The sequence below is a fragment of the Zeus faber genome, assembly GCF_960531495.2.
Source record: "Zeus faber genome assembly, chromosome: 9".
Classification (NCBI taxonomy): domain Eukaryota; kingdom Metazoa; phylum Chordata; class Actinopteri; order Zeiformes; family Zeidae; genus Zeus; species Zeus faber.
Genome location: NC_137197.1, coordinates 20,265,404 through 20,292,836, shown reverse-complemented (window position 1 = coordinate 20,292,836; position 27,433 = coordinate 20,265,404). Strand labels below are relative to the sequence as shown.

Genomic DNA, 27,433 nt, shown 5'->3' with positions numbered 1-27,433 from the left:
TGACAAATTCAAATTAAATATAGTGATGGAAGTACATGTGAATTTTTTTCATTAATTACTTCTTGAAGTATAAAATGGTCAATGATGCAAAATATAAAAAAGGTAAATTGATAGGTAAATCAATAAATACATAAATAGAAAATAAACAGTAAAGTAAATAAATAGGCAAATAAGTAAACAAACAAATAAATAAATAAATAGATATATAAATATATAAATAAATAAAAATGAAATCAATTGATAAAGATAAACAAATACTAAATAAGACAGCCTAACCTAAAATGCACTAACTGCCCGTGAATTTAAATCCTTGAAAGAGCTTTGCTTCATGATCGCCCACACAGCCTACAGTTGTACTACCAAAATGAAATCCTTTTTCTTCCTGCATCCTATTCCCCGCGGTGCCATTTCCTGTTGGGAAGCGTGGACTGCAGCCACCATCGTTTCTCCTACAGATACAATAACATGAAAACCATAATCGAATGGCTGGTGTGAAGTGTGTGTGAGCAGGAACCGCTTAATATAGACGTTAGATTCCCCATAACCGAAACTGCCAACCACCCCCCAAACGCCGCTCCACACATTTGGCTCTTCTAAGTGGATGAGAGGCCATTGTGCGAGCTGCTACTGAAACTGACCCCAGGCAAAGGAATCTCTGGCTCCGCAGCCGAGGACTGCCCTAATGAGTTCAGTTTCATCTCTTCCATCTCAGTGAGAATTTCGCTCGAGAGGGACGACAAAACGCAAACTCTTTGATCACCGCAGAGGCACTTAGTTCCTTTTACCTCATTTAGCCTAATGTGCCCGTATTAGCCACAACTCAAAATAAGCTGCAATAAAGGTAGGTTTGAGCTTTGTTGTGTTATTTTTACACTAAACATATCTATGATCGGTAGTGCTACTGTCTGTTTGTGTCTGTGTGTGTGTGTGTGTGTATGGAAACAAAGTATAAATCTCAAGTCAATATCAAATTTGCATAGCAGCTTGTTCCTTATATTTGATTTTCTCTCAGGGACAAGCTCTCTCTCGGAATTATGATCTGCAGTACTGCGATGGTGGGCTGAGGTGAGATTAAAATTGGGCCTCAATGACGTCAGATTTCCACGTAGGGGGAATGCTGATGTAGACCTGTCAGCCGACAGCCGTCGGCCTTGATGCACACATGGCACATTAAGATGGCGGCCATGTTGTTCAGGGTCATCCTTCACACCCCCCTCATTAATCCACGACACATCTAATTGTGCTAATCCATAACAAGGGGCAATTCCAGATCAGATCCTAATCAGGAGTCCTTCCCTTTCCGAAATACGGCCGGCTCCGAGCTGAATCATTAGCTAAATAGGCTCAAAATAAATAAATAAATAAATATCGGATTCATCATTGTGTGTTTGATGCAGTGTAAATTCATCCCGCGGTCCAGAGGTTCTGGGCTAATCCCTCTTTTGTGAGAACAAAATGGCAGAACGGTGGAGCACTTTGAGCAGCTCAGTTACGCTAGACCAACAGATGGTCTCCCTCCACCTCATCTCAGGCCTGAAAGACCACCGCTTCTGAATTCTGATGGAGGTTTGGGTGGGGAAAAAGTATCTGTACAAACTATTTCCAAACAACAACATACCTTGTCGGCTTAAAGTTATAAGCTCCATGTTATTATTATTATTATTGATATTATTATTATTATTATTATTATTATTATTATATTCATTAATGTCATTTATAGAGTACTTTTCTAAAGAACAATGGAGTGTCGAGTCATAGGCTTGTTTTAACCGCTGCCAAAGTTATAGGATATTAATCCTCAGGAGACAGTGTATTACTACAACCTATGTGTGCTACGAGATAAGCCCTATCATTAGGTTTAGCTTAATAAGAGTCTTGCTCCAGAAGATTTACACTCGCTGGACACCAGCCTGCTGCCAACCTATTGGCAAACCTGTAGATATTGAGATCGGATCTGGTCAAATGTGGGAGTCCTATTGCATGTCGGAATGAATTAACACAGCCTATTGAGACCAGTATAAAACCAGTCTCCACACAGATAAACAGGTGAAGTGAGCCAGTTTCAGTGAAAGGATAAAAAGTGTAATCCTATATCTCCAAGATGAGACGGTTGTTAGATAACAATAGCAAGGAAAGCCCAAGGTTGTGCTTAGTATTCTCTGAGATGACGCACTAGGCGTGGTCTGTCGCCACAATTACTCCACTAAAGGCGACAGATGGCACTGAGGCACCTCATGACACATGAGCCGACACACACACACACACACACACACACACACACACACACACACACACACACACACACACACACACACACACACACACACACACACACACACACACACACACACACACACACACACACCACACACACACACCACACACACACACACACACACACCTAGCCAATCAGAAGCTGAACAGTAAAAATAGATGTTAGACCAGGACCGGCCTCCAGAGAGTTGAGCACTTCATTCCACTGGGCTACCATCTCATGAGACATCTCTCCATAAAGGCAAGATGATCTGCATTAATATTCTCACTCGCAACACAAGTCACACTGATGTGCAGGGCGCCGCCTGATTGGACTTGCCCGGTTTATCCGCCTTCCCGTCCTCTGCGTTGCTTACGCTTGTTTTGTTTTTTTCCCAGAGGGGCTCAGTCACCTGAATGCACAAATCGGAACACAATTTGTTGCGTCCACGCAGTCCAATGCCAGCTCTTTGCCCAGATATGTTTTGGGATCTTCTATTAACTAACCCTAACCCAGCAATGAAAAGGTGAACGTCCTCAGGTTCATGTAACTTTAGTGGATATGAGAATGGATAGAGGAGGATAAGGGTACTACGGCACGGCCAGCACTGGCCAGAGAACATGGCACCGCGAACCTACACAGACTGGGTGTTGAGCTCTCCTACGGCATCTGAAAGAATGTCTTTGACTACCTTTGCAAACACACCGTCTGGTGAGGAGGCTGCGGGGCGTGAGACTGTCCACAGTTCGTCTACCCCTCCTCGGGAGACCGGGCCACTCCAATCGCGACGTGAACGCCATATCCGACTTGAGTGCCCAAAATTTCTCAAATGGTGACTCAATGGTAAATGGACTGCACGTGATATGGCCCAGAGCACACGGCACTTTAGAGGATATGCCTCGCATTCAGACACACACACACACACACACACACACACACACACACACACACACACACACACAGTTTACACTCGCACCAATGGCGGAGAGAGCCATGCAAGGCGCCAACCCGTTCGTCGGCGGCGGTTAGCGGGGCTCAGTGTCTTGCTCAAGGACACGGACGCGCCGCCGGGACCAGCCGCTGATCGAACCAACGATCCTCCAATTACAAAATGACCCTGATACCTCCTGAGTCACAGCTTGCCCCAAATGTGTCCTGGGTGACACCTGAGGTTGCATTGAAATGGAAAGTTTAACTGAGGTCGCCCTCCCTCTATCACCCTTTTGCACTCCAACATCCTTTATGCAGAGTTCTTAGGCGCGGCTGCTACTATCTATTAGCTTTGCCATGCTCTCCATCACATTTGACTCCTTTCTGAAAACCCCTTTCCTTTCAAGCATTTAACCAAGATTGGAACACATAAGGATGATTTATGGAGAGTTTTGTTTTGTTACATCGTGCACTAATTACAAAATGACAATCACAAAGAGCATAGAACACAAATAGCACTACGTCTCCGTCCCCGCCAGGCCGTCCCAAGTCACATGTCAGTTTAATAAGACAGAGAGGACGCCATTTATGACATGTTCTTGGGACAGCGTAAGTGAGGAAAAACGTGTGATTATAATGGAATGGAATGGTGTGACAAGTTGTCATCGTGGAAATGACTTCCATTTGGCATCTGTTGCAGAAAACGTTTTACTGCAGGGAATTCCAAGTAGGGACGTGATGGTATACCGGTCTGACGGTATACCCTGAAATTCTAATACAAAATAGTACTATCGTAAACATAACGTAATACCGTGATACGGGACAAATGCTATTTTCATGCCGGGATTTTTTTCAAAGCTTTTAGTTTGCCTTGGCCATGATATCCGCTAGCAAGAGGCCTGGCCGGGCTGGCTAAGCTAAAGTTCAAAGTTCAAAGTGTTTTATTTGTCAAGTGTACAGTACAACACAAGGTCATTCGGTACAATCAAATTTTTGGGGCATGACAGGCAACAACTGTGTAGTGGGCATAAAAAGATAAAATAACAAGGCAACTATGAGGAGGAAATATATATATATATTTTTAAATAAAATAAGAGTCGAATACAAAAAAAAAGAAAAAAAAAAAAGAGTAAGAGTCGATGTTACAAATACGGGCAAGAGGTCACAGTGTATGTACATAAAATCAAAATAAGAAAAATAATCCTAAAACGGAAACTAAAGTAATTGGAACGTTGTTGCAGTTCCAACAGAAATAGGTCAGTCTATTGCACAAGATATGGATATAGATATAAAGTGAAGGAGTGCTGGTGGATATGAACATGTAGTTGTGATGATTTACAGAGATGACTACAGATGTTGCAGGTTGAGAAGCCTGACGGCCTGAGGGGAAAAACTGTTTGTGAGTCTGGTGGTCCGTGCCCGGATGCTCCGGTAACGTTTACCAGACGGCAGCAGCGTGAACAGTCCATAACCTGGGTCGCTGTCGTCCTTTATGATTTTCCGTGCTTTCCTAAGGCATCGCGTGCGGTAGATGCCTTGCATGGAGGGGAGGTGTCAGCCAATGATGCACTCGGCTGTCTTCACCACCCTCTGGAGCGCCTTGCAATCGCCAGCAGAGCAGCTGCCGTAACCGGCGGTGATGCAGCCAGTGAGGATGCCCTCCATGGTGCATAGGTAGCAGCTGGTGAGAGTCCTGACAGACATGCCAAACCTCTTGAGTCTCCTCAGGAAGAATAGGTGCTTTTGGGCAGTTTTGGGCGATTGCCTGGACCAGGAGAGGTCATCACTGATGGACACACCGAGGAACTTGGAGCAGGAGACTCTCTCCACTTCAGCTCCGTCGATGTGGATGGGGGCGTGCCCCACGATCGTCTTTTTAGTCTTGCAGACGTTGAGAGAGAGGTTGTTATCCTGGCACCGTGTTGCCAAGACGCTGACCTCCTCTCTGTAGGAGGACTCATCGTTGTTGGAGATGAGACCTAGGATGGTGGTGTCGTCCGCAAACTTCAGGACGGTGTTGGTGTTGGTTCAGCGTGTCGCCACACAGTCATGTGTGAACAGGGCGTACAGGAGGGGACTGAGTACGCAGCCCTGCGGGGCTCCGGTGCTCAGGGTCAGCGCAGAGGAGAGGATTCCCATTCTCACCACCTGGGGTCTGCCCGTCAGGAAGTCCAGGATCCAGTTACAGAGGGAGGTTTTCAGGCCCAGGATCCTAAGCTTGGGAACAAGCTTAGCGGGCACAATTGTGTTGAATGCTGAGCTGTAATCTACAAACAGCATCCTTACGTATGTGTTGCTCTTGTCCAGGTGGGAGAGGGTGGTGTGCACTGCCAGGGCGATGGCGTCGTCCATAGATCTGTTGCTGAGCCATTGCCGGTGCGTCCATAACTACAGCGCACCCGGAAGTAGGTGTTGTCAGAAGTGGCTAAGCTAGATAACTAAGTTAGCTAAGCTAAACGTGCCGTGTGAGCTCAAAGTGCAAGGCGGAGACAAAACAAACCTACGGTCCGCCACTTAACGTGTTAGCGTGGGAACTCGGATTTGAAGTATGTTCCGTACGCAAAACAAGCTTACTTTGCATTCGGTACACATCTGCACCATACAGAGTCCTGTGCTATAATATTTAATTTGTTGTGATTAAATATTTTGTAAGATATATAAATTATATAGCGTGATATTGAGTAGTATGATTATCATACCCTGAAAATGTCATATCGTCACATCCCTAGTTCCAAGGTTAATGGTTTGCATAATTTAACTTCTTGATGACAACCTATTCCGGAAGGTTGATTATTACACTGACAATGAAGTGCATTTCCCAGTACCGTTCTAATACACATTACAAGGCAAATTAAAAGTTGAATATGTTTTCATATTAGTGACAGAGGTCTAATCAGATTAATTATTGGTAATTTATATGGATTACAGTGTGTATCATAATGGCATGCAGTCAGCATGCTTACGCTTTGTGTTGTGCCCCCGCTGTGCGCTACAAAAAGCGGGTGCAGCGATTTTCCTCCGAGATTAAATATATAATCGGTGGAACGCTTTAAATGCAATGTCTTATTTACACACGCTTCTTGTATGAGGCCAAAATGTTGAAAAGCCGCAGAAAACGTACAATATTAAAAAGCACGAATAATAATAATAATAATAATAATAATAATAATAATAATAATAATTGGCAAGCAACAATATAAGATGTGAACAAACTACAAATCCAAAGGTTGATGCTGAAATGACTCAATGGGTAAAGTGGTACAAGGTGGATTTCCTTCCTTCGTTCCTCCGGTTCCAAAGTTAGCTCCAAACAGCTTCCAAAATAGTCGTTACTTATCGAGTTCCATGCATGGTGTCAACTAGTATTTCAGATTCCAGCTCTTCTACTCCCTCTCTTACGAAGACACACAAATGAAGCTTTAAATGAACATTTTCAAACCACATACAGACCAACTGAAAGTAAACTCAGCCAAAAGGATGTAAATACGTTTAGCGATAATTACATTACACATTCCTCCCCTTCCTCGACCACGCAAGTCTTGAATAAATAAACTTTAACGTGGATGATATTAATATTAATATAAATCAATAAATAATTCAGTACCCTTATATACCCTCCCCCAAGCAATTTTACCTTATATTAAAAATAGATATGACAGATAAATACACAATGTCCATTATGCTGGGCTGAAACGTTGCAGCATTCCAGGTTGCTCACCAAAGAAAATGCTGCTCCGATGACTCATCCCATAGTGTTCCAGCGAGACAGAGTGTGTCATGCCACTCCGCTTGGCTCTATTTCAGATGTTACGTATATGGCTGTTTTTTTTTTTTTTTTTTTGTTTGTTTGTTTTCAGAATGCTTTTCACAGTAAGGGGCTGCGACGATAACCACCTTACTGCGGTTACGTGAAGTCGCCGTTATCACCGAGCCCGTCACCATCGTCACTGCAAATAATATATATGTTTTTGCATTTCATATTTTCGCTGGGGAAAGTAACAGGAGGATATGAAATGTAAAACACAATGATCACTGTTTACTTATCATCACTGACTGTCTTCCATGCTACCCCCAAGCCTGAAGAAACTTCTCGGTTGCCCCCCTCGTTACCGCAGCTTTGCGTGCGATGGGGAGCGGCAGTGTTCTTATTAATTATATTTAGGGGTGTACCCGACTCAGAATTTTGTCAGGGAATTAGGAGTCGGCTGTTCAATGCGAATATGAACGGGGCGCAGCTCTCCACGATTGGGGCGCACACATAATATATATTTATGTATATATTTATGATTTCCCTTATTTATAATTCCTCATTGTAAATGTTATCCCTGTTGATTTTTGTAAGCTTCTATCTGTTTTATCCTGTTATTGTAACGCGCACTGACCAACTTTTTAGAGCAGTAAAAAAATAAAAATTAATTCAGTGTCACAGCCCCATTCACAATTTCAACAAAATTTAACCCAACCTGCAGTCCAACACATACATGTTTCTTTTGCATTAATCGATTATAATACCAATAGGATATTTTTGTACCAATATAAGAAATGTAGGTTTACTTGGTTCTTTTCTGTCTGTTCAATTAAAGGCTGAAATCCAGCACGTTTGTCTCAAAACTACCTATCAACCTGGAAAAAATACTAATTGTACCATCACGTTTTCTGTAAATGGGATTCTAAATAACACCGTGATGATTGCAATGGCGTTGGAAATGGTACAATAATCCCTCTACTGAAGAAGATATTATGAGTTTGTTAAATTAATGAGTTTTTCCAAATATGACAATGATGCGAATGCTCATAAAGCAGATGCAACGCTTGCCCAACACGTCTATTATCCCCCCGTCACACACTGTGCTCCTCTGAAAATGTGAATGTGAATACGCATCATTCCCGGCACATATTTGGAGTGCTGCGCTCCTGCAGAGAGGGGATGGCGGCCGTGAAAAACACACCGTTCCCCCAGAACGCATTAGATAAAGTCTGCATGCGAGGCGGGCGGAGGAGGAGCGCTGACCCTGTTCAGTCACAATGTGTTCCAGCTTCGTATTATCCCGGTCACTCGAGCAGAAAAGCATCACTGCTGCGTCTTAAGGTAGAAACGGCCCAGAACCGACGCTGCTCTGCCTCCACGTCAAATGGGAAGTCTACTACGGCCGCAGACACAACAAGCGCCAGCGCGCCGGGAGGAGGAGGGAGACCACTGGGCAGCTGTAATTCAGCGTTAATCTACATTACATCACTGATCGGACGCTTCGGTCCAAAGAGACGACCAACTTATTCACGCGGCCTCGGAGGCGGCCATGCAGGGGAACAGTTAGCGGCGTGCAAGAGTCTTGCTCGAGGACACATCAGCGTTCCACCAGGGGCCAGGGATCGAACCGGCAATCTTCCCATTACTCGATGACCCGCTCTGCCTTCCTGAGCCACTTCTGAAACATTAGTCCGTCTTTCCCAGCATCGTAGCCAGATCAACTTAAGATATTGTTCCACGTCCAACGCAATGTTGGAGCTGTACAGTAAATTAATGTTTGACGGGTTGGAGGGAGATTGATTTGAAAACTAGAGATTTTTACAGTTTCCCTCTGTTATATATCTATTTTATTACTTTATATTGACATAAAGATTGATGTAATGGAATCAGAGTTGGATCATGACTATCATCATAATAGTCTCCCATCTTCCCAGCTTGCATGGATAATACACAGAAATACAACCCTTCATGGTTTGAAATGATCTGTCTCACTTGTAATATTCACTTTCTCTCAACCTTGTCGATATGAAGAATGTCCCGGTAATGAGCCACAAAGGTAGTGGCTTATCTTCTACAAAACCAAATTATATTTTAGGTCTACTGCACTTTGAGCACAATACCAATTGACTTTCGGGAGAAAAAAAAAACTCTATTAGTATTTGATAGTACTATTTCTAGTGGTAGTTACCAATAGCTTCTCCTTCTCCAGCCCTTTCCAATTTCGCAGCTAAGCTTCTACTATCCAGTGTTATCAAAAGTTCACTAGATAAACCCACGTTGTATTACAAAATAAAGAGAACCAAGGAACCCATGCTGAAAGCAACATGTGCATACATTTACATAAATGTAAATGTAAATTTCTATTTCCAAGAATCCATCAGCCTCCGAACAGGGTTTTCTCTGGCAACCCCCCTTCATGTGCGCTAAATCCGTGTGGTGTTATTTACCACATAATCCAGAGTCGTAATGATGTTTCCAAGCCGGTTTATAGACCAATAGGTCGTGCACTGCACTTCCACAGCCAGCCAGGGGAGGCAGCGCAGAGAGAAAACAAGGGTAGGACAGGGATTCAACTTCCAAATTTCATGTGATGGGAGTGAGCGAAATATTGAGCTTTTGTCGTGGTGACGATTGGTGCGTTTCTACAGACAACTAGCATTAAAAATACTTAATCTAAAAAATTAAAAAATAAATAAAATGATTATATTATTATAAAGTAAGGTCATAAGTAAGGTCAAAACAAAATGACAATAGAAATTGAGAAATATACACAAAGAGCTGAAAAATACAAAACAGAAATAATCGAATATGTAAATGCTATTCCATGCATAGGATACGTAATTGGTAGGGGTATCAATTGTAATTCTAAATTATGACTATGTATTTACTGAGTTACGTTAGGTTACAGTTTGGTGCCTGTTGTTGTTGTTGTTGTTGTTGTTGTTGTTGTTGTTGTTGTTGTTGTTGTTGTTGTTGTTGTTGTTGTTGTTGTTGTGTGTTCAGAGGTTTACACAGGGGAAAAGCACACATCAGAAAGCTTCAAGGCCGCAGCTGATTCATGAACCGAGTGGACGGGAGTTTATGGTTGTAGAAAAAACAGGATCCCAGAGCCTGGATCATGTGACAGACAAATAAACACTGGACTGGATAAAGTGACTTGTCATCGGCGAAGAGAACAGCTAAACAGCTAAAAGCCCAAAAAATACAGTTTCTTTGTTTGTTGTACATTTTTATTCCAGCAAACCCAATGATTTGTTGTCATTTCCTCCCGCCGCAGTGTTGAAAAGTTGATGTTTTCCTTAAATTGGCTTTTGACAGTGAAAGGCGGTGGAATTTAACCTCTTTCTCTTCAACATCCAGAGGAACCTTGCTTAACAGCTCGATTAAAGTCCCGTTTGGTCTTTGTTTTACTATGTTGCAAACAAAATAAGAACTTTCAACTTGCTATAAGTTCATAGCGAAAAAGAAAATCACCCGGCCATAATGGAAAGTACTTTACTTTAAACTTAATTATGCTTCTATAATTATTGTTATTATGGCTGCTACCCCTAAATTGACACATTCTACTATGATGCTAATTGCACATTATTATTATTATTACTACACTTCTGCTGGATACTACATTCTATACACCACATACAACACCTTTACTGTACTTACTTTAGTGCAACTGCCCTCTGCTACATTGGGCTCACCACTACTAGTTGGAATAGTGCTACTGTGGCTTAGCTTTATTCATAGATGTGTACATATGTTATCTTCCAAAACACTTGGAACACAATAATTCCATGATGTTTAACTTCCTTTCATACAGAGACGGTAATCTCCCTCTATCCAAGGGCCATGACTGGATGTATGTGTGGGAGAGTTTGACTTGCCTCTGATGTCCTGTCATCAGACCCTGCACTCCATGGCACTGTTGCCGAAAAGCACAATGGGGTTCGTGACACATCCGGCTTCAGTCGGCCAAGACAGCGAGGGGCCTTTCAGTCGGCGGAGGCCAATGAGTCACACTGAGCTTGGGCCCTTGAGGGCCAGGGAGAGGGTAAGAGACACCAAAAGAAACTCAAGCAACATTAAAGTAATGCTTCCAAAAGTTTGCATGGTCTGTATCCCAGATGCTTTGACAGTTTAAACAGAGCTGGACCGTGCCTCTGTTCAATCTTTTTGTCTATCGGGTTTTGGCTGGTTATTGTGAAAATGAAATTCTTCGCTCAATCTCCATAACATTGACATTTCATAAAGAAAAATGTTTTTTTTTTTGGTCTGGTGTTGAAGTTACTGCCTCAAAAAATAAATAAGTCAGAATAAATAAGAATAAGGATATGAGTCGGAGGGTCTACACAGTTGAGTTTTGCAACTTTGATTTTGTACTCGGACGCATTTCAGTGCGAAACTAAAACACACACACACGGTGCGCTGGCTGCAAGAGCGTGACCTTGGATGTCAGCGACCGTCTCCTCCTCTCACTTTCTACTGCACAGCGCCTCACAGAGACAACATCAACAGATGAAAACTGCCGTGCATAAGAAAGATCCACTAAATAATTCAAGCACAGGTGCACAGGCCCCATGTGAGACACAAATTATGTCAAACTCTTGGCACAATTAGTGTGTTTTACTTGGTACTTTAGCACGCCGCATTTATTTTCCACCGTCATAAAGATTAAAAGAATATTTTTATAACGTTTCAGTGAAAAGGATCTTTATTCCCATGGCGAAGCCATCTCCTTCTAATGGCAGTCCAATTACGTATACCGCAATAATATTCAAAACCTCCCTCACAAAATAGTTTCACTAATCACACCACATTATTTTCCAGACCTTCCTATTGGAACAAAAAAAAAAAAAAAAAAAAAAAAAGCTTTTGTGGCTTTTATTTTTTATTTTTTTGACAACTTCAATGGCAGCACATTAGTAGTAGTGGTGCTGAGCCCCCGCTGCTCCTCACACTACACCAGAGCTTGTGAGTGCCACCATAAAAATAAAATAAATTAATGGGGGATTAAATGATTTCGAGAAGACCCGGCAAATTGGACTCCCTCTAGTGAAGAGCGTCTTCGAGGGTATACGATCACGTGAATAACTTGAATTGATTTGCTAGAGTGCCGGTCCCATGCATCTCTCGAGTTTGAATAAGTACACGCTACAGTGGAATTCTGAATAATAAAAAGGGGTAAAGAAAATATGCGCCCCGGTTTAAGAGGCCACACAGAGATCTCACTTTGTTCCTTGTGTCTAAATCCTCTCCACCAGCACCTTCTCTCCATGTGGGCTTGGACCTCTGCCAGGATCCCGGGGGCCCACCCCACCATCGTAAAATAAATACAGGTTAAGCTAATTAAAAGACTCAAAAATCATTTGTCTGTGTAATGAGACTGCGATGGGCACCGTGTGCCCTGCAGGATGTTACTCTCAGCCCTGCAGCCCTCAACAGGAATAGTAGCTAAAGAGAATGACCGAAAGAACAAAAGAACCAACGGACAAATGAGCAAATTATTCAATACATTATAATAAAAGACAAAGGGAAGAAAATATTAATGTGATGAGTTGCATTTTATCTAACTTGTTTCCCCACGGTCGAGAGACTGGAAAAATACAAACAAAAGAGAAACAGGAAAAACAGAAAGGAAAATCAATGAACAAAGCAAACATGGGACTCTAGGACCGTTTTAGAACACGGTTATGTTCACTGCTTGTAGGTATAAGCGAGCGTGGGTTATTTTTAAAAGAATCGGAGCCAGTGTTCTGCGATATGCCCACAAAACAACCAGTTAATATAGGTCACGGATAGAGAAAGCCTCTGGGCATTTGCAACCTACAGTACAGAACAAAACCCAAGTCCCCCGTATCCCTGTGTTTTAAACAGCCAGCCGAGGCCGACGTGAGCGCTGAGCCAATGCCAAGAAATGTGACTTAAAATACCACACCAAAACAACGCACTCCTTCATCCCTCCTTGAGATGTGACCACAATTCATGCCCAGCTACATACTGTAGGCCCTCAGGGCCAGACAGGTATTGATAACTAAGAAAGCAAAACACAATTGTTATCTTTGAGTTATTTGGCCTTTTTCACTATATTTTTGAATGCCTACTTTTTTTTTTTTTATACAATCAGATCTGAAGTCTAAGATTGGACAACACAACAAAACCTGTCATGGTAAAGGAAATGGGTTTTTTTGGGGTTTTTTTATAATCCCTTCTCAAAAAAGTTTCCGTTATCAGTACACACATTCACAGTTCTTGACACAAAGCTCAGCGTGCTAGCACATGGGGGAAACTCCTGATAACAGCATTCTGTTTTTGGGAAAGTGGCTCTGGGGCGACACTTCATAATTCATGAGGTTCATCTGCCCATGAAGGGTTGAGTCAGCCAAACAATATGCATGGATGCTGCTACATTCAGAGCACAATGTTTAAAAACGCCATCAGCTTCAAAGAGGAAAACCTTAAAAATCCGGAGTCCGTTCTGTTTACGGGAAGACCTGAACAATCCTATTTTATCCTATCCTATCCTCCCCCCCTATACTTGGGGGGCTTTTGAACATGTTGTGCTGAACTCTGAAGCCTAAAAGCCAAGGTCTAAATGACTTCTTTAGGCTCATAAAGATCCACCAAGGATCAAAAAGTTAACATAAAATATCAAAAGGGTAAACACAGCTTTCCCAATGATTTGTAAAAAAGCCAATGGCACAATATAGGCACAAAGACAGCCCATTACATAGACATGGGGACAATAAAAATGCATTTGCAAAAGTCAAAAATGTTTGCAGGATTCAATGAAGGTGGCAGAAGAAAGGCCTTTTTTGGCTGGGATGTATTCGCAGCCGCTCCTTATACTCTAAAGCCAAGAGCCAAACAACACTGACAATAGGAAATGACTTCATTTTGCTTTACACTTTTAAGGCACAAAATTGGACCAGAGGGAACAAAGGTGACAGAAAATGGTAGTGCTAAGTGCAAACACAGGTAGCTATTAGCCCTCGGAGTGGGTTTAGATGTATGTTTCTATTGCAAAAACACTATTTTCTAGAATGCAAATCTGGCAATGAAACCAGCAGCGACCAAGGACCGCCAAGATAAGTTCATTCCCAAAGTAAAAAGAACTGGGATATTTCAGAGGACTATATATATATATATATATATATATATATATATATATATATATATATATATATATATCTGCTTAATAGGGGTGTCATGATTCCTATTAGAAAATCGATCTAAATGAGTGTTCGATTTTGAACTTCGAAACCACAAGCAGGTTTCTCCCCGTATTTTTGTGGGTAATATTGTCCGACATGGTCGCCATATTAGGGCGGTTAAGATCCGCCAGTAAACAAATAAAGCGTGCGCTAGGGGGTGCGGGCCCCTCCGCGGGGTCGACTGCGGCTCGCCCGGCTCCGTACCGACTTTCATGAAATTTGTTTCGGAGTTGGGCGAGCTGCGGGCGGCTTCGCGGGGGGGCTCCGCTGATCCCTCACGGCACGACGCTTACCCTTGCCCCCTTGCCTGGGGACGAGTAAACTCTGTGTTTGGGGGAAGTGGAACGCTTCACATAGTCGTCCATTTGGGCGAATGAAGATTGAATGGGATCTCTAATGCAACGTTTTCTGAAAATAAACTGCGCACTGCATCGCGGCAGCGGAGCTTTTCCAGCTGAGCTGCCTACACCAGTGGGGGAGGGGAGGCGGGGGGCAGCTTGAGGCGCAGGAGCCAGAGGTCACAGCTTGTGCGTTCTAATAATTTTCAGAAAAAGCGTGTTGCGGTTCAATAACATATGATATACAGCTACTCCTCTCTGAACGACCTACCTGTTTAACAACTGTTCGGACTTACGACAATACCCAGTGCAATACCGCAGCTCATCAGCTTTTATATACTATTTATACACGTGTACACACACACACACACACACACACACACACACACACACACACACACACACACACACACACACACACACACACACACACACACACACACACACACACACACACACACACACACACACACACACACACACACACACTATACAACTCATCTCATCACCATTCTCAGTGTCCCGCAGTCCTTTTGCAATGGCCACGCCCTTTTACCCTCGCCCATCGACCAGTTGGCTTAACAACCTGGCTGTAACAACAGAACTCGGTCCTTAAGTGTGGAGTACCTGTATTTTACAATATGTGCACTTGATTTGTGTACTTAAGAGGGCAGAACACAGACCGGCAGCTTGTGAGAAGTGCATCGCTACGCGCTCCATAAGAGTAATTAACATTATGGATATGATTTGGATTGTGATATGAAAGATAAGATAATGTTAAGCGGAACATCATGCTGTGATATGATGAGTAGAGATATGATGAGTACAGAGCGGACAGAAGGGAGAGAAGAGACGCACTTGCAGTACTGGTGAAGTCTTGGGAGCTCTTACACACACACCATTTTATCCGTGAATTTTTATGAAATATTTTGTTTATCTTTATTCCACTACAAAAAAAAAAAAAAAACGACATTATTTTTAATGATTAAATGTGACTGGACTCAAAGTTACTGATTGAGAATCAAGCGTTTTTCTTTACAAATCAAGACTCGGTAGTCTAACAATGGCATAGCAGTCAGTGCTAAAAAAAAAAAAATAAATACATATGTTTAAATTGAAAATCGAATTGAATCTTGACCTGAAAATCGAAAGTCAAATCGAACCGTGGATTTGGAGAATCGTGACACCGCTACTGCTTAAATATGCAAAAGAATCCATTTGAGGCTAATCTCATATAACTACTGTAGACACATAACGAAAAAGTCAATGTATGTGTTGTGATGTACGAGCTAAAAAGTACATTGCCATAAAGAAAAAAAACTGCCAAGCATTATTTTAAACCTCAATCCATGTGAAACATTGGGTCGTATCTTTCTGCTGCTAAAACTCTGTGTCCTGAATAAAAAGATTTAGATTTAATTTCATGATGACACGATTCCACTGAAGGATTATAAAGTTCTAAAATTACACGCGCACACACACACACACACACACACACACATAGATTCAAGAGGTTTATTTGTCACATACATATACATACAGTATATGTAGTGAAATGTCTTTGCAACGCGCCCGGAGATTATGCACAATAAATTCTAAACCGAACATAATAGCTAACCTAATTCACACACACACACACACACACACACACACACACACACACACACACACACAAAATAAAGTGTATTATAGCCAGCTATAAAACTAGCAGTCACCAGCTACGAGACTTTATTTTGGAAAACACTAAATGCAAAACCATCAACAATAAGAAAGTGATGTTGTACTGAATGTAATGTAATGAATCTGTTGTGTAATTAAATGGAAAGGGGATACTTTAACCGCATTCCACGACAATTGAAAATCAAGTGTAAGTAAAAATGACTCCACTACAAATACCTTGTGTGATTAAATACCTCAGATACCACCCTCCATAGCGAGGGCTATCTAATAACGCAGCAGTGCTGAGGCAAATGTCAACAAGAGAAAAGGTGCAATTTCCATTTCATTACACATTTGTTTTTTTCGTTGAGAAAGCACCGTCCTTGCATGTGTTTTACAAAAAAAAAAAAAAAGTCAAAGTGGTGGCAGAGATCATGGATTCAATTGTTCAATTCACTTGGGCATAAAAACTTGATATTGTGGCTTTTGTATTTTATTGAGCCCCAGCACCACTGAGTATTAAGAAGGATTTAAATATATATTCAATAATCGATCTCGTCAATGGTCTGTTATTAATATTACTAAAAATAATTGTACCTATTATCCCGCTGAATAAATACAGCACATTATGCTCTCAAATAGCATTGTCAGTGTCGCACTTGGCAAATTCACAGGAATGAATCTTGCACAGAAAATGTTCTATTAAGAGTCTATTTCTGTTGTGAATGGGCCTCAAAAGTCAAAGCCCACTAAGGGTAACAAAACCAGGCCCGCTTAATTACAGATAAACAAACTGGCATGTATTTGTTTCTTTCTTGGACTTCAAGACGTTCCGGCTCCTCAGTGACTCTACATCCCAACTTTTAATTGCGCCCTGCACCACATCTACCTCGCTGCCAAACTGCTCAAGGGAGAAGGATGCTGCTTGAAACGGATTTGTGATTTAAATATTTAGTTGGCAATGAGATGCATGATCCCTACTTTTAATATACTGATGATGTCTGCAGAGATTTATGCCGTTGGAAAAGGTTGCAAACTGTGGCGACCACATAAAGAGAAGCCCTGAGGCGTTACGATCCACATTCTCCTGTCTGTGCAAATTGCTGCATTCCATAGTATTTCAATAATACATGCGCCATATTGTGCGCAGGGGCATGAAATACGGAGAAGACGCTTCTTTACAAGACATGAAAAATGCAGAGCGCTCATCAGTTCAATGAAGGGTCTCCTGTTTTGTGGCCGTGACGTAAGATGTGCTGTCATTGCCTCAACTCGGAGTGATACGTTTTGTCTTGTTTTATTTAAAGAGTCCTAGTTGAAGGGTCGATCCCTGCTCTGCACGGCATGATGAGTGTCGTCATCGAGCCGGGGCCCTCCTTTAGGGTCACGGAGGTTTGGTGGTTCGGTCTAAATGGGTCAAATGACTTCTGTCGGACCTCTGCACCAACACACCCACACACAAACCCCTTAGCCTTTCTATTAAGACGCGGAGAGGCAGACTGAGGGCTGGGATATGCTGCAAGCTTGTAATGGTGGAAGGAGGGAAGACCTGTGGCAGTTTGCAAGCAGGCTTCCAGATGACAGAAGGAAATAATTATACTGTACGTAAAATGGTAAACTTAGGCCTACAAAAGAAAAACAATACAAATATAGCTAAATGCATTTAAAATTTTGAATCCCTTGGCCTGATGTAAACTGATGTAACATGTTGTTGCCATGTCAGCTAGGAGCAGACAACCCAAACTAAGGCCAAAAGGTTAAATGCATTTTTCAAACTATGGGTTAATAGTTAATGCCATGTTTCCTGTTAGAATGGTTTCGGCCGAGATGATGGGAACAGGTTGGAACATTTATAACGGAATGTTTGTTGATGAGTCTAATATGCAAGAGATGCACATTCCATTATATGTTCATGCAGAACAAGTCAAGATTCAAAGTTGGACGATCATTACTAGAGGTGTCACAAACTTCAAATCCAACATTTGATTTGACAGGACGATATTAAGGTAACCATTGGATTTAAGCATGTGTCTTTTTTTCCCCAGCACTGCCCTTTACACACATGCCATGATAATGCCGGAATAAATGGGCCAAGGGACAGCCCAGCGGCAGTCACCCGGTGCGGTTCCGGTCCGCACCCCCTGCGCTGGAGAGCGACAGACAGAGCAGCAGCGCACCCAGCGCCTTCACTCGCTCACACAAAGAGGTATTATGTGGACGTAGCACACAAATAAAAATGAATGCCTATGAAATAAATTCTGAAAATAAATAAACAAGGCAATAAATATATGCATAATTAGTAAATATACGTCCAACAGACCGGGCGGTGGTGCGCCCGTGCCCCCACACATGCCGGGCGAGGTGGGATCTATCATTCCGATTCATGGGCTCTTTCATCACTTTCATTGCGCCGCCGCGTTTCATGAGACCCTCTGAATCTTATGCAAAGTTTTCATTTTCAAGCACGCAAAGTGAGAAAGCGAACCCCCCCCCCACTCCCTCTCCCACTTAGAAAACAGAACGGTTTGTTTTTTGTTTTATTTTGAACGTTTTAAATGGGCTGTTTTGGAAAACAGTAATGTTTTTAGAACATTTTGAATAAGCTTTCAAGTTTACTTTTGGCACCGAACACGAAGAAAGTCGGTTGTTAAGTCAGCACATTTTACCATCCCTAGTTTGTACGTGTGTTCAGATAGCATAAATGGACTGTAAGTTCCAGTTTAAAACAGACACATTTTTTTTTGTTTTTCAGGGGACAGTGCCCCCCCCCAGAGATCCACTGGTGGGAGGGTGCAGTGTGCGGTTGGGGGATGCGGCGCAGCGGACCCTCCACGGAGCCGACCGCAGCTCACCCAACCCCTAATTTCCCAAACGTCGGATCGGAGCCACGAGCCGCAGTCGACTCCGCGCAGGAGCCCGTGCCCCCCCCCAGCGCACGACACATTCGTTCAAGCTCCCCAATATGGCGACCATGTCGGACAACGTTACCCACAAGAATAGGGGGAGAATCGCGAAACTGCTTGTGATTTCGAGGTTCGAAATTGAACGCTCATTTCGATCAATTTTCAATCGGAATCGTGACACCCCTGATCATTACTTAGGGGCCAACTAATGCAAAATGTGAATGGGATGTTGTTAGAATCATGTTGTGGTTTCGCCCTAACCTAGTATTGAGGTTTTTTTCCAATCAGAGTTTTAAACGTGGTATAAGGGTATAGCGGATACGCTGCTTATATTCAACTCTAATTTTATATAAATATATATTTATTTATTATTTCCTCATTATTTTATCTTTTTATGCCCACTACGCAGTTGTTGCCTGTCATGCCCCAAGAATTTCATTGTACCGAATGACCTTGTGGTGTACTGTACACTTGACAAATAAAACACTTTGAACTTTGATATGCTCAACTGTCTACCAAGACAAATTCTGGACTTTGACCTTTTGTTTTTGTCCTAATTCCAACACTTAGAAGATTGCTTGGGTTTTTTTCTATTTAGAAGGCGGGTCTTAGACATGGACATAGTTAAATGATACATTTCAACAGTTAAATGGTTAAACGTTGTCATGTTTACAGTTCACTGCAAGGAATGTTTGACCTTCTGTCAAAGATTTCAGATTAAGATTCATGTCTGTCACAGCCCCGCCCGTGCCTTTCTGTGCCCTGGTCTCCTTATGTGTCTCTCCTCCCGTTCCCTCTTGTATCTAGTATGTCCATGTCTATACCTGACAGGGCAGCGTGGGCATGGCTCCTGGTTCCAGGCCTGGCTGGCACAGCTGCTCCTTGTCACACTCATCACCACTCTCCATAAGAACCCCGGCTCCTCATCCGGACCTCGTCTGATCGTACCGTCACCTAGTGTGGTATTGTCCAGACTGCTCGCCGTCGGAGTCGCACGTATTTGTTGCTCCTTGCCTGACCCTGTCCGCCGCTCGTCTCCAGAAAACCGCCCACGTAACTGCCTGCCTATGCCTCACCAGCGGCCTGTCTGTACTCGGAGCCCTGTGTTTTCAGCCTGCCCGCCCGGACCCCGAACGACCCACCTGCCCTTTATTCCATTCCCACATAATTTTATTCCCTCCATGTGAATAAACCTTCTATATTTTCCCCCTTTGTGTGTGCTGCATCTGGGTCCTACCCGCCTTGTCCATGACAATGTCAGGAAACAAATGTCACCCATGTTCCTAGTAAAAAGAAAATCAACAGAATGCTTCATTTTTATGAATAGGAGCCGCTTCCAGCAAACAGGTTTAATATTGAATAACAAGTGACTAAGCACATTGAAGTAAGTCCTCTGTAACAGAACCCTGAGGACAGGAAGTTGTATTTGTGCCTTTGATGGTTCCTCACAGGGTCACGTGCATGTGTAATGTCATGTTTTTAGGCCCTAAAGGCAATGCATCTCTTCTCATCTGGCTCGGTCCTGGATCTGTCTAATCCACTTCCAATCACAAAAAGAAGGAGTTAGGCAATCCTGAGTAGGACAAAACACTGGCAACTTGCCTTTGCCTGATACCGCATGAAAGGCCTTGCACCAGTGAGACCCTACTTAAGTGATGCTCCTGAGAAACTACCGCTATTACAGTCATGAGGCATGACAATTTTACTGGTGCTTTAAATAAGAGATTTGTATCCGTCTAGATGACAAGTCTAAAAACAGAAATACACTGAAAGACACACATGGCTCAAGGCTGTTTAGCAGACATAATCCACCAGCCCGGTTCTGGCCGTCATTCTTCCATCATCACTCACCACACGCACACTACAGTTAAAGAAACAGTTTCCACTGGGTGAGGAGTAAATCCAAGCCAGTCAAGTCGAGTAAAACACATTTTGAACCGTCTCAAAGGGCCTTGAAGGCTCTAATAGGCAGTTTGACAGCACCCCTGACCCTAAGCCCATAGTAAAGAAGGAGGGGGAAAAAACACCCCAAAAACCAAGCAAGAAGAAAAACCTTGTAAAGGGAGACATCGGTCCAGGTTGGCTCGGCCTGATCACAACAATATAAAAGAATAATACATGAAGGCCCAATTTTTTTTCCCCCTTTTTTCAGCTGTTAATAAAGCACCATCCTCCAAAAGTACACTTTCAAATTTAATGAGGTGTGTAGCTGTATAGGTAAAAATGCTGGCTTTGGCAAAAGAAAAATATTCCCATCCATCCTTGCATACTGAAACAGCACTTAACCTTACTGTAGTACTTATGAAAACTTACATTTTGCCAACACACTCAGTTGTTCTGGTCAAGTCAATGTTCCCTGCAAGGGATAGAGTTCCTGAGAAAGTAAAGGGATTTTCCCAGAGTTTACTGCATCCATATCAAAGCTGGAAATGAACATGAGTTGCATTTGAGAGAGAGAGAGAGAGAGAGAGAGAGAGAGAGAGAGAGAGAGAGAGAGAGAGAGAGAGAGAGAGAGAGAGAGAGAGAGAGAGAGAGAGAGAGAGAGAGACACTTTGTAAGGAGAGGCTGAACCATTTTGGGGCCTTTGTACGTCAGTCTATGCTGAGCCACAGTTCCTTTCTAAAAGGAGAAGCCGGCTACGTCATCACTACTTTCTATGTCACTTACCATCAAACCCTGGTTCAGCGAAACAATACCAAACTAGAGAGCTCCATGGTGCTGCTAAATAGTTATTATTTTCCGAAATACCGAGCCCTACACTAGAAACACCTTCCCAAAATTGCCCTCAAGGTTTATTGAGGGCAATTTTGTGCATGAAAATTTGACGTAATGAAGTAATGATGACGTAATGATGAGTGAAAAGCCCATTAACGATGTAGGAAGGTCAGACAGAATAATACTATTAATAATGATAAGATTAATAATAAAAACAAAATGACTGACAGTACCACAAGACATTTTCAGGAAAGCAATTTCATTGTCTGTGGGCATGTAATGATTTTATTGACTTAAAGTATAAAAAGAAAAATTAATAAATACGGAGCCAATTGATCTCGAGTACAGCTAACTCAAAACCATAGTTACCCAAGCACACACACCAAATGAACAAGCTGGCTATATATTAATGAAAGGATTAAAAAATAATTTATTAAAATCACTCTGATAGCGCAATCCTCCTGAGTTGTGTGGGAATGTAATTAGCCTACTGAGATAATGCAAATGGCAGTAGAGCCACGCCAAATTCCTAATGCTGTTTAGATATCTCACTTTATTCCAACTCATAGTTCGTATTTTAATATTTTCAGTAGACAAATCACATGAATATGAAAAGTAGAGACTTGAGAGAGAGATGAAAGAGATGTAACATCGCCGTGCAAAAAAGCCTCCTAACATCAAACCCCAATAACCTTTAGACTAAACTCAATCATCCCCATATAGATTCCTGTGCATACGTGGAATGAATTCCTAAATTCCCATCTCAATAATCCCGTATAGTACATTGATTTTGGCGATGGGGATGGGAGGAATTGCGTCGGCATGCAGAGCAGAGAGGTTTCCAGAGTTCTTTCTTTGGTCTCTGGGGAACATCCTTGGCCATATCGGATTAAGCGTTATCCCACAACGCCTCGTGTAAAGCCACGGCTCTGTGTGACTAACCATATGTTCCACACATATCACTTTACTCATTGCAACGGTTAGTGGAATGCCGGTTATCTGACACCATAAATAGCCGGGCATTGAGGGCCAAACGGCAGATTTTTCAGAGGAGCGTGGATTTTAACAAAGTCTCGTGCTATAAAAGGAAAGGAGACTCTGACTGCAGTGTAATCAATGATTTTCCTCAATAACTGGCAATAACATTATTGGAAAGATCGAAGTTGAACCAAAACACGGCAAAAGTAAAATATTCACCCTCACAGAACTACAGACGTAATGCTGTTAATGGCATAACAGTCCATAGAAATAGCAATAGAAAACAGCCGTGCATGGCACATTTATACAATATTATAGACAATATAGATCAGTCACATACTACTATATTGTTGTGCGCTGTGTGTCACATCATTGATTACACCCTAAGATAAACATCCAACTTAACTACTGTCATCTGCAATAAAAATCATTGAAAGGGATCATATTTTGACAATATCGAGATATGCATGTTATAAGTGTTTCATTTTAACACTAAGAGTCGTGACTCAGCCACCAAATATTTTGGGTGTGTTCAGAGAGAGCGAGAGCGAGAGCGAGAGGGAGAGAGAGAGAGAGAGAGAGAGAGGGGCCAGGACAACGATAACAACAGCCGGAACAACAAGCACATCCCATACGAGTAAATAAACATATAATAAGATAATCTCCACTAATAAATTCCAATAATATATATATTGTTATAAATAACCAACATTTTACATTTTAATCAGCACAGAGCTGGACAGGCGCGGGATTTAAGGGGCTGTCCCGTCTGCACCACAGGGCTTTACAGTGATACAGTGCAGAGAGCTTAGATAACAACACCATCCCTACATGCACGGAGGATGAGGCTGAGGGTGCATTAGGTTGGGGTTGAGGGTGACGTTGCATTGGATTGAGGTTAAGGACGCGCTGGGTTGAAGTTCAGGTTGAGAATTGCATTTGATTGGGGTTGAGAATACACGGGATTGGGGTTTACTGTATGTTGAGAGTGTACTGGATTGAGGTTGAGAACGCTTTTGGATTGAGGATGAGGTCGAGGATGCATTGGGTTGAGGCTGAGAGTTTTGACTGAGGCACGGGGTGCATTGGACTGAGGCTGAGGCTATGTTGGATTGAGGTTAAGGGTGCACTGGGTTGAGGCTGAGAGTTGGATTGGGGTTGAGGGTGCATTGGGTTGAGGTTCAGGCTAAATTGGACTGGGGTTCCGGGTGCATTGGGTCAAGACTGAGGTTGAGAATGGACCTGGATTGAGGTTAAGGATGCGCTGGGTTGAAGTTGAGGTGGAAAATGGACTGGATGGAGGTTCGGGAAGCATTTTATTGAGGGACAGCGGGCGGAGGAACGGAGGAGAGCGGGCGGAGGGACGAGGGACAGCGGGCGGAGGGGCGGAGGGACGGAGGAGAGCGGGCGGAGGGACGAGGGACAGCGGGCGGAGGGCTGGGGGAGAGCGGGGGGGGGGGGGGGGGGGGGGGGGGCGACGAGGGATGCCCGCGGTCCGGGCAGCGTGAACGGAGGACGGGGGGGGCGCACTTTACACGCACCGTTATGTATAAAGCCACGCGTAAAAAAACAAAACAAAAAAACAAGCAAACAACACTGAAAAAGAAGAGGAACAAGGCTCCCTCCGCGCGGAGTCCCCTTACCTGTGGAGCCCAGGAGGAGCAGGGCGAACAACGCGTCCCTTGACCGGACCATCGCAACTCCCCGGGAGAACGTTAACGTCACACGGCGTTAACGGCACCTATCGTCGGTCCCTGCGCTGTGGCTTGTCGCGGAGGCGGTTCCCCCCTAGAAGCTGCTCATCCCGGCGGGGGTTCGCTCTGAGGGGGGGGGGGGGGGGGGCGGCGATGGAGGCGGTAGCAGGCGGGCAGCACCGCGGATCCGTCCACCGGCTGGCAGCGGCGGGGCAGGACCGGAGAGTGAGCGGCGGGCGGCCGGCGGAGGGTTCAAAGCCTGACTGACACCCGGAGCCTGCTCACACACGCGGATCAATGCGCGCACTAGGCGGACTCGTGGGCTCCCCGTTAAATAGTGCGCGGATAATTAAAGAAGTAGGCCTGACCTGTTCACGCGTGCGTGCATGGAATCCTAACGATCCGAATAAAGAGTATCTGAGAAATAATCAAGGATCACTGTGATGCTGATTGTCTTTTCATCTCTATTTTATTATCTAGTGCCTCTTTTTGCTGCATATTAGATACACAATTCAAAATTCGGCGGAAACAAGCCTCTGTGTACTCAATGTGTAAATAATAATTAATAACGTGCGTAGACGATGCTTTATTTATTATATGTGTTCCCCGTGTCTGAATAGCAAAGCTGTGAAAACCATTTGTCTCATGTGGCTTTTTGCAATAAAAAAAAATTAAGAAAATAGCCAAATGAAAATGGTTGATGTTGTTCTTTAAAATGTATATTATTATTAATGAGTTTGAAAGGCTTAAGTTGTCAATGTGGGGTCCAGGGACCCACCGGGGGTCCTCCAAGAGATCCCTGGGGGTCCCCAGAAAAATTACATATTGTTAAACGTCACCATTATTTAATTCTCAATACCTTAGCACCATCATTGGATGTACCATAATGACTGCTTTGATCATAGATTTATTAATGTCTTTGGAACTATAATATAGACTTGTGTGGAATTTTGAATTAAATCATATCTAACTATAAAACATCTTCTCAGAACGGGGTCCCTGAGACAAATTAGAATGAAACGTGGGTTTGTGGCTGTAATGGTTCTCAATTTAAGAAAAAAATATATATAATTATATATATTATTATTATAATTATAATTATTATAATTATTATTATTATTATTATTATTATTATTATTTTTTATTTTTTATTTTTTTTTTTTAAGGTTTCACTGGCTTAAAGGTTACGTAAAACTGTAACCGCTCCAGTACAACAGATGGCGCTATTGGAAATCAAAGAAGACGGATGCTTTGTCCTGGGACACGTGAAGTGTTGCAATCTCCTACCAACATGTCAGTAAATCCATGGCGGGCAGAGTAATTTCCCTGGTGATTCTGCTGCAGCAAAACATTAACATATATACACTGAGAGGAGCTCATAGGGTCATCGACTTGCTGTACTGTAACGCTGCTCCTGTACAGAGAAGAGGATGTAGTGATACACCATAAGGACCTACTCTGCAGCTGCAGGTCCTTAGAGACTATGACTACGACTACGACTAAAGACTATTTTTATTCATTACAGGGGACTTTTATGACATATTTCCACATTTATTAATTTCAGGGAACTTTTATTTCATAATGACACATTTCCATTCCTTATATGCTGGATGTAGGAGGCATGGTTATTTCAGAGATTCAGAGCCGACGGAGAGAAGGGGAACCTGGCCGGCGCTGCCGTTGGCGCTCTCCTCCGCGACAGTGGTTGTAGGAGTGGCTGCTCCGAGCTGGTCCTCAGCTGGCAACACCTCCTCGGTTGGAGCCAGGGGCCGGTAGGGAGCGAGCCGGTCACAGTGGAGGGCCATCACCTGGTTCCGCTTGACCAGCGGCACCCTGTACACCTCATCCGACAGCTGTTCCAGCACGGTGCAAGGGCAATCTTTTTTTAAATATAAAATATATTCATTTATTTATTTAACTATATTTACTCATTTATATTTACATTTATCAACATATTTATGTATTGCCTCATTTATTTATTTCAGGATTTATTTCATAGACATATTAATTTGATTGTTTATTTATTTATTTATTTATATGATATTGACTCAAATGGCGTTTCATACGCTGCAGCTTCCTGTACAGAGATGTAGGTTGTGGTAATAAACCATAAGGACCTATTCTGCAGCTTCCTGTGCGTCCCCTATAGATTAGTCGAGAGACATCGTGTGCAATATATTACAAAATCCTACATATAGCCACAATGACAGTTCTCAAAAGCACCAAGATGTAAAACCACAGTCAGTACAAAGAGGACACATGTACTTATTGTACAATCGATGTGAGTCAGTGTGGACAGAAGCGTCTGCTACGTGACATAATGTGATGTAACCTAACATCACTTCTCACCAGGCACGGACAGACAGTACATGGCAATCACTGTTACAGTACTTGCAAATCGCTCTTTTGTTCCCCCACATTGAAACACTTCCAAATTTTTGGAGTCAGAGACAATGCAGCTCTGGGATCAGCTTGAGTGAACTGGATATGGAACAGATGAATTGAGATGTATGCAGCTCAGAAGCTCATTTCGTTGAACCAAAGAGGAGACAGCAAACAGCAAAACAGTCTCAGAGTCATTTGCACAGTTGTGGAAGGTTGTTAACTGTTAACTTCCAAGGTTTATTGCACATGGCAAATGCTAGTTACTGTTTAGATGTATGTGCATTGACAATATTTTCACACTTTTCCATCCTCTAGGTTACGTTGAGGTTTATTTTGTATTGCCAATTTCCTTTCTCTATCCCTATTGTTTTGTTCATTAAAAAACTGATGTCAGTAGTCCATGGATGTCATGGATCCGCCCCACTTACTGATAAGTGAATAAAATGTTTATTCGGGGCAGTTCCGAGAAGCCGTCGTCCGCGTTTGGTCCAGATCTGTCCGATACTGTGGAATAATTCAGTAAAAAACAGTATTTTTATCATCGCCGCAATGCACAGGCATGGACAAATGACAGCTCGCACAGGTCACATGATGGCATTGTAGTTTAGTGATTGGTCAACAACG

At 42.8% G+C, this 27,433-nt stretch overlaps 1 protein-coding gene across 1 annotated transcript in view; it reads right to left on the bottom strand.

Annotated features, from left to right (window-relative positions):
• Nucleotides 1-24,530, bottom strand: part of ncam1b (neural cell adhesion molecule 1b) — a gene marked incomplete at its 3' end in the record, with an annotated part of 106,346 nt that extends 81,816 nt beyond the window's left edge. Inside the window, exon 1 of the mRNA XM_080006688.1 lies at nt 24,374-24,530. Coding sequence (XP_079862814.1) covers nt 24,374-24,425 — 52 coding nt within the window. The 5' untranslated portion in view covers nt 24,426-24,530. The remainder of the gene's footprint in view (nt 1-24,373) is intronic.
• Nucleotides 24,531-27,433: the final 2,903 nt, after the last annotated feature.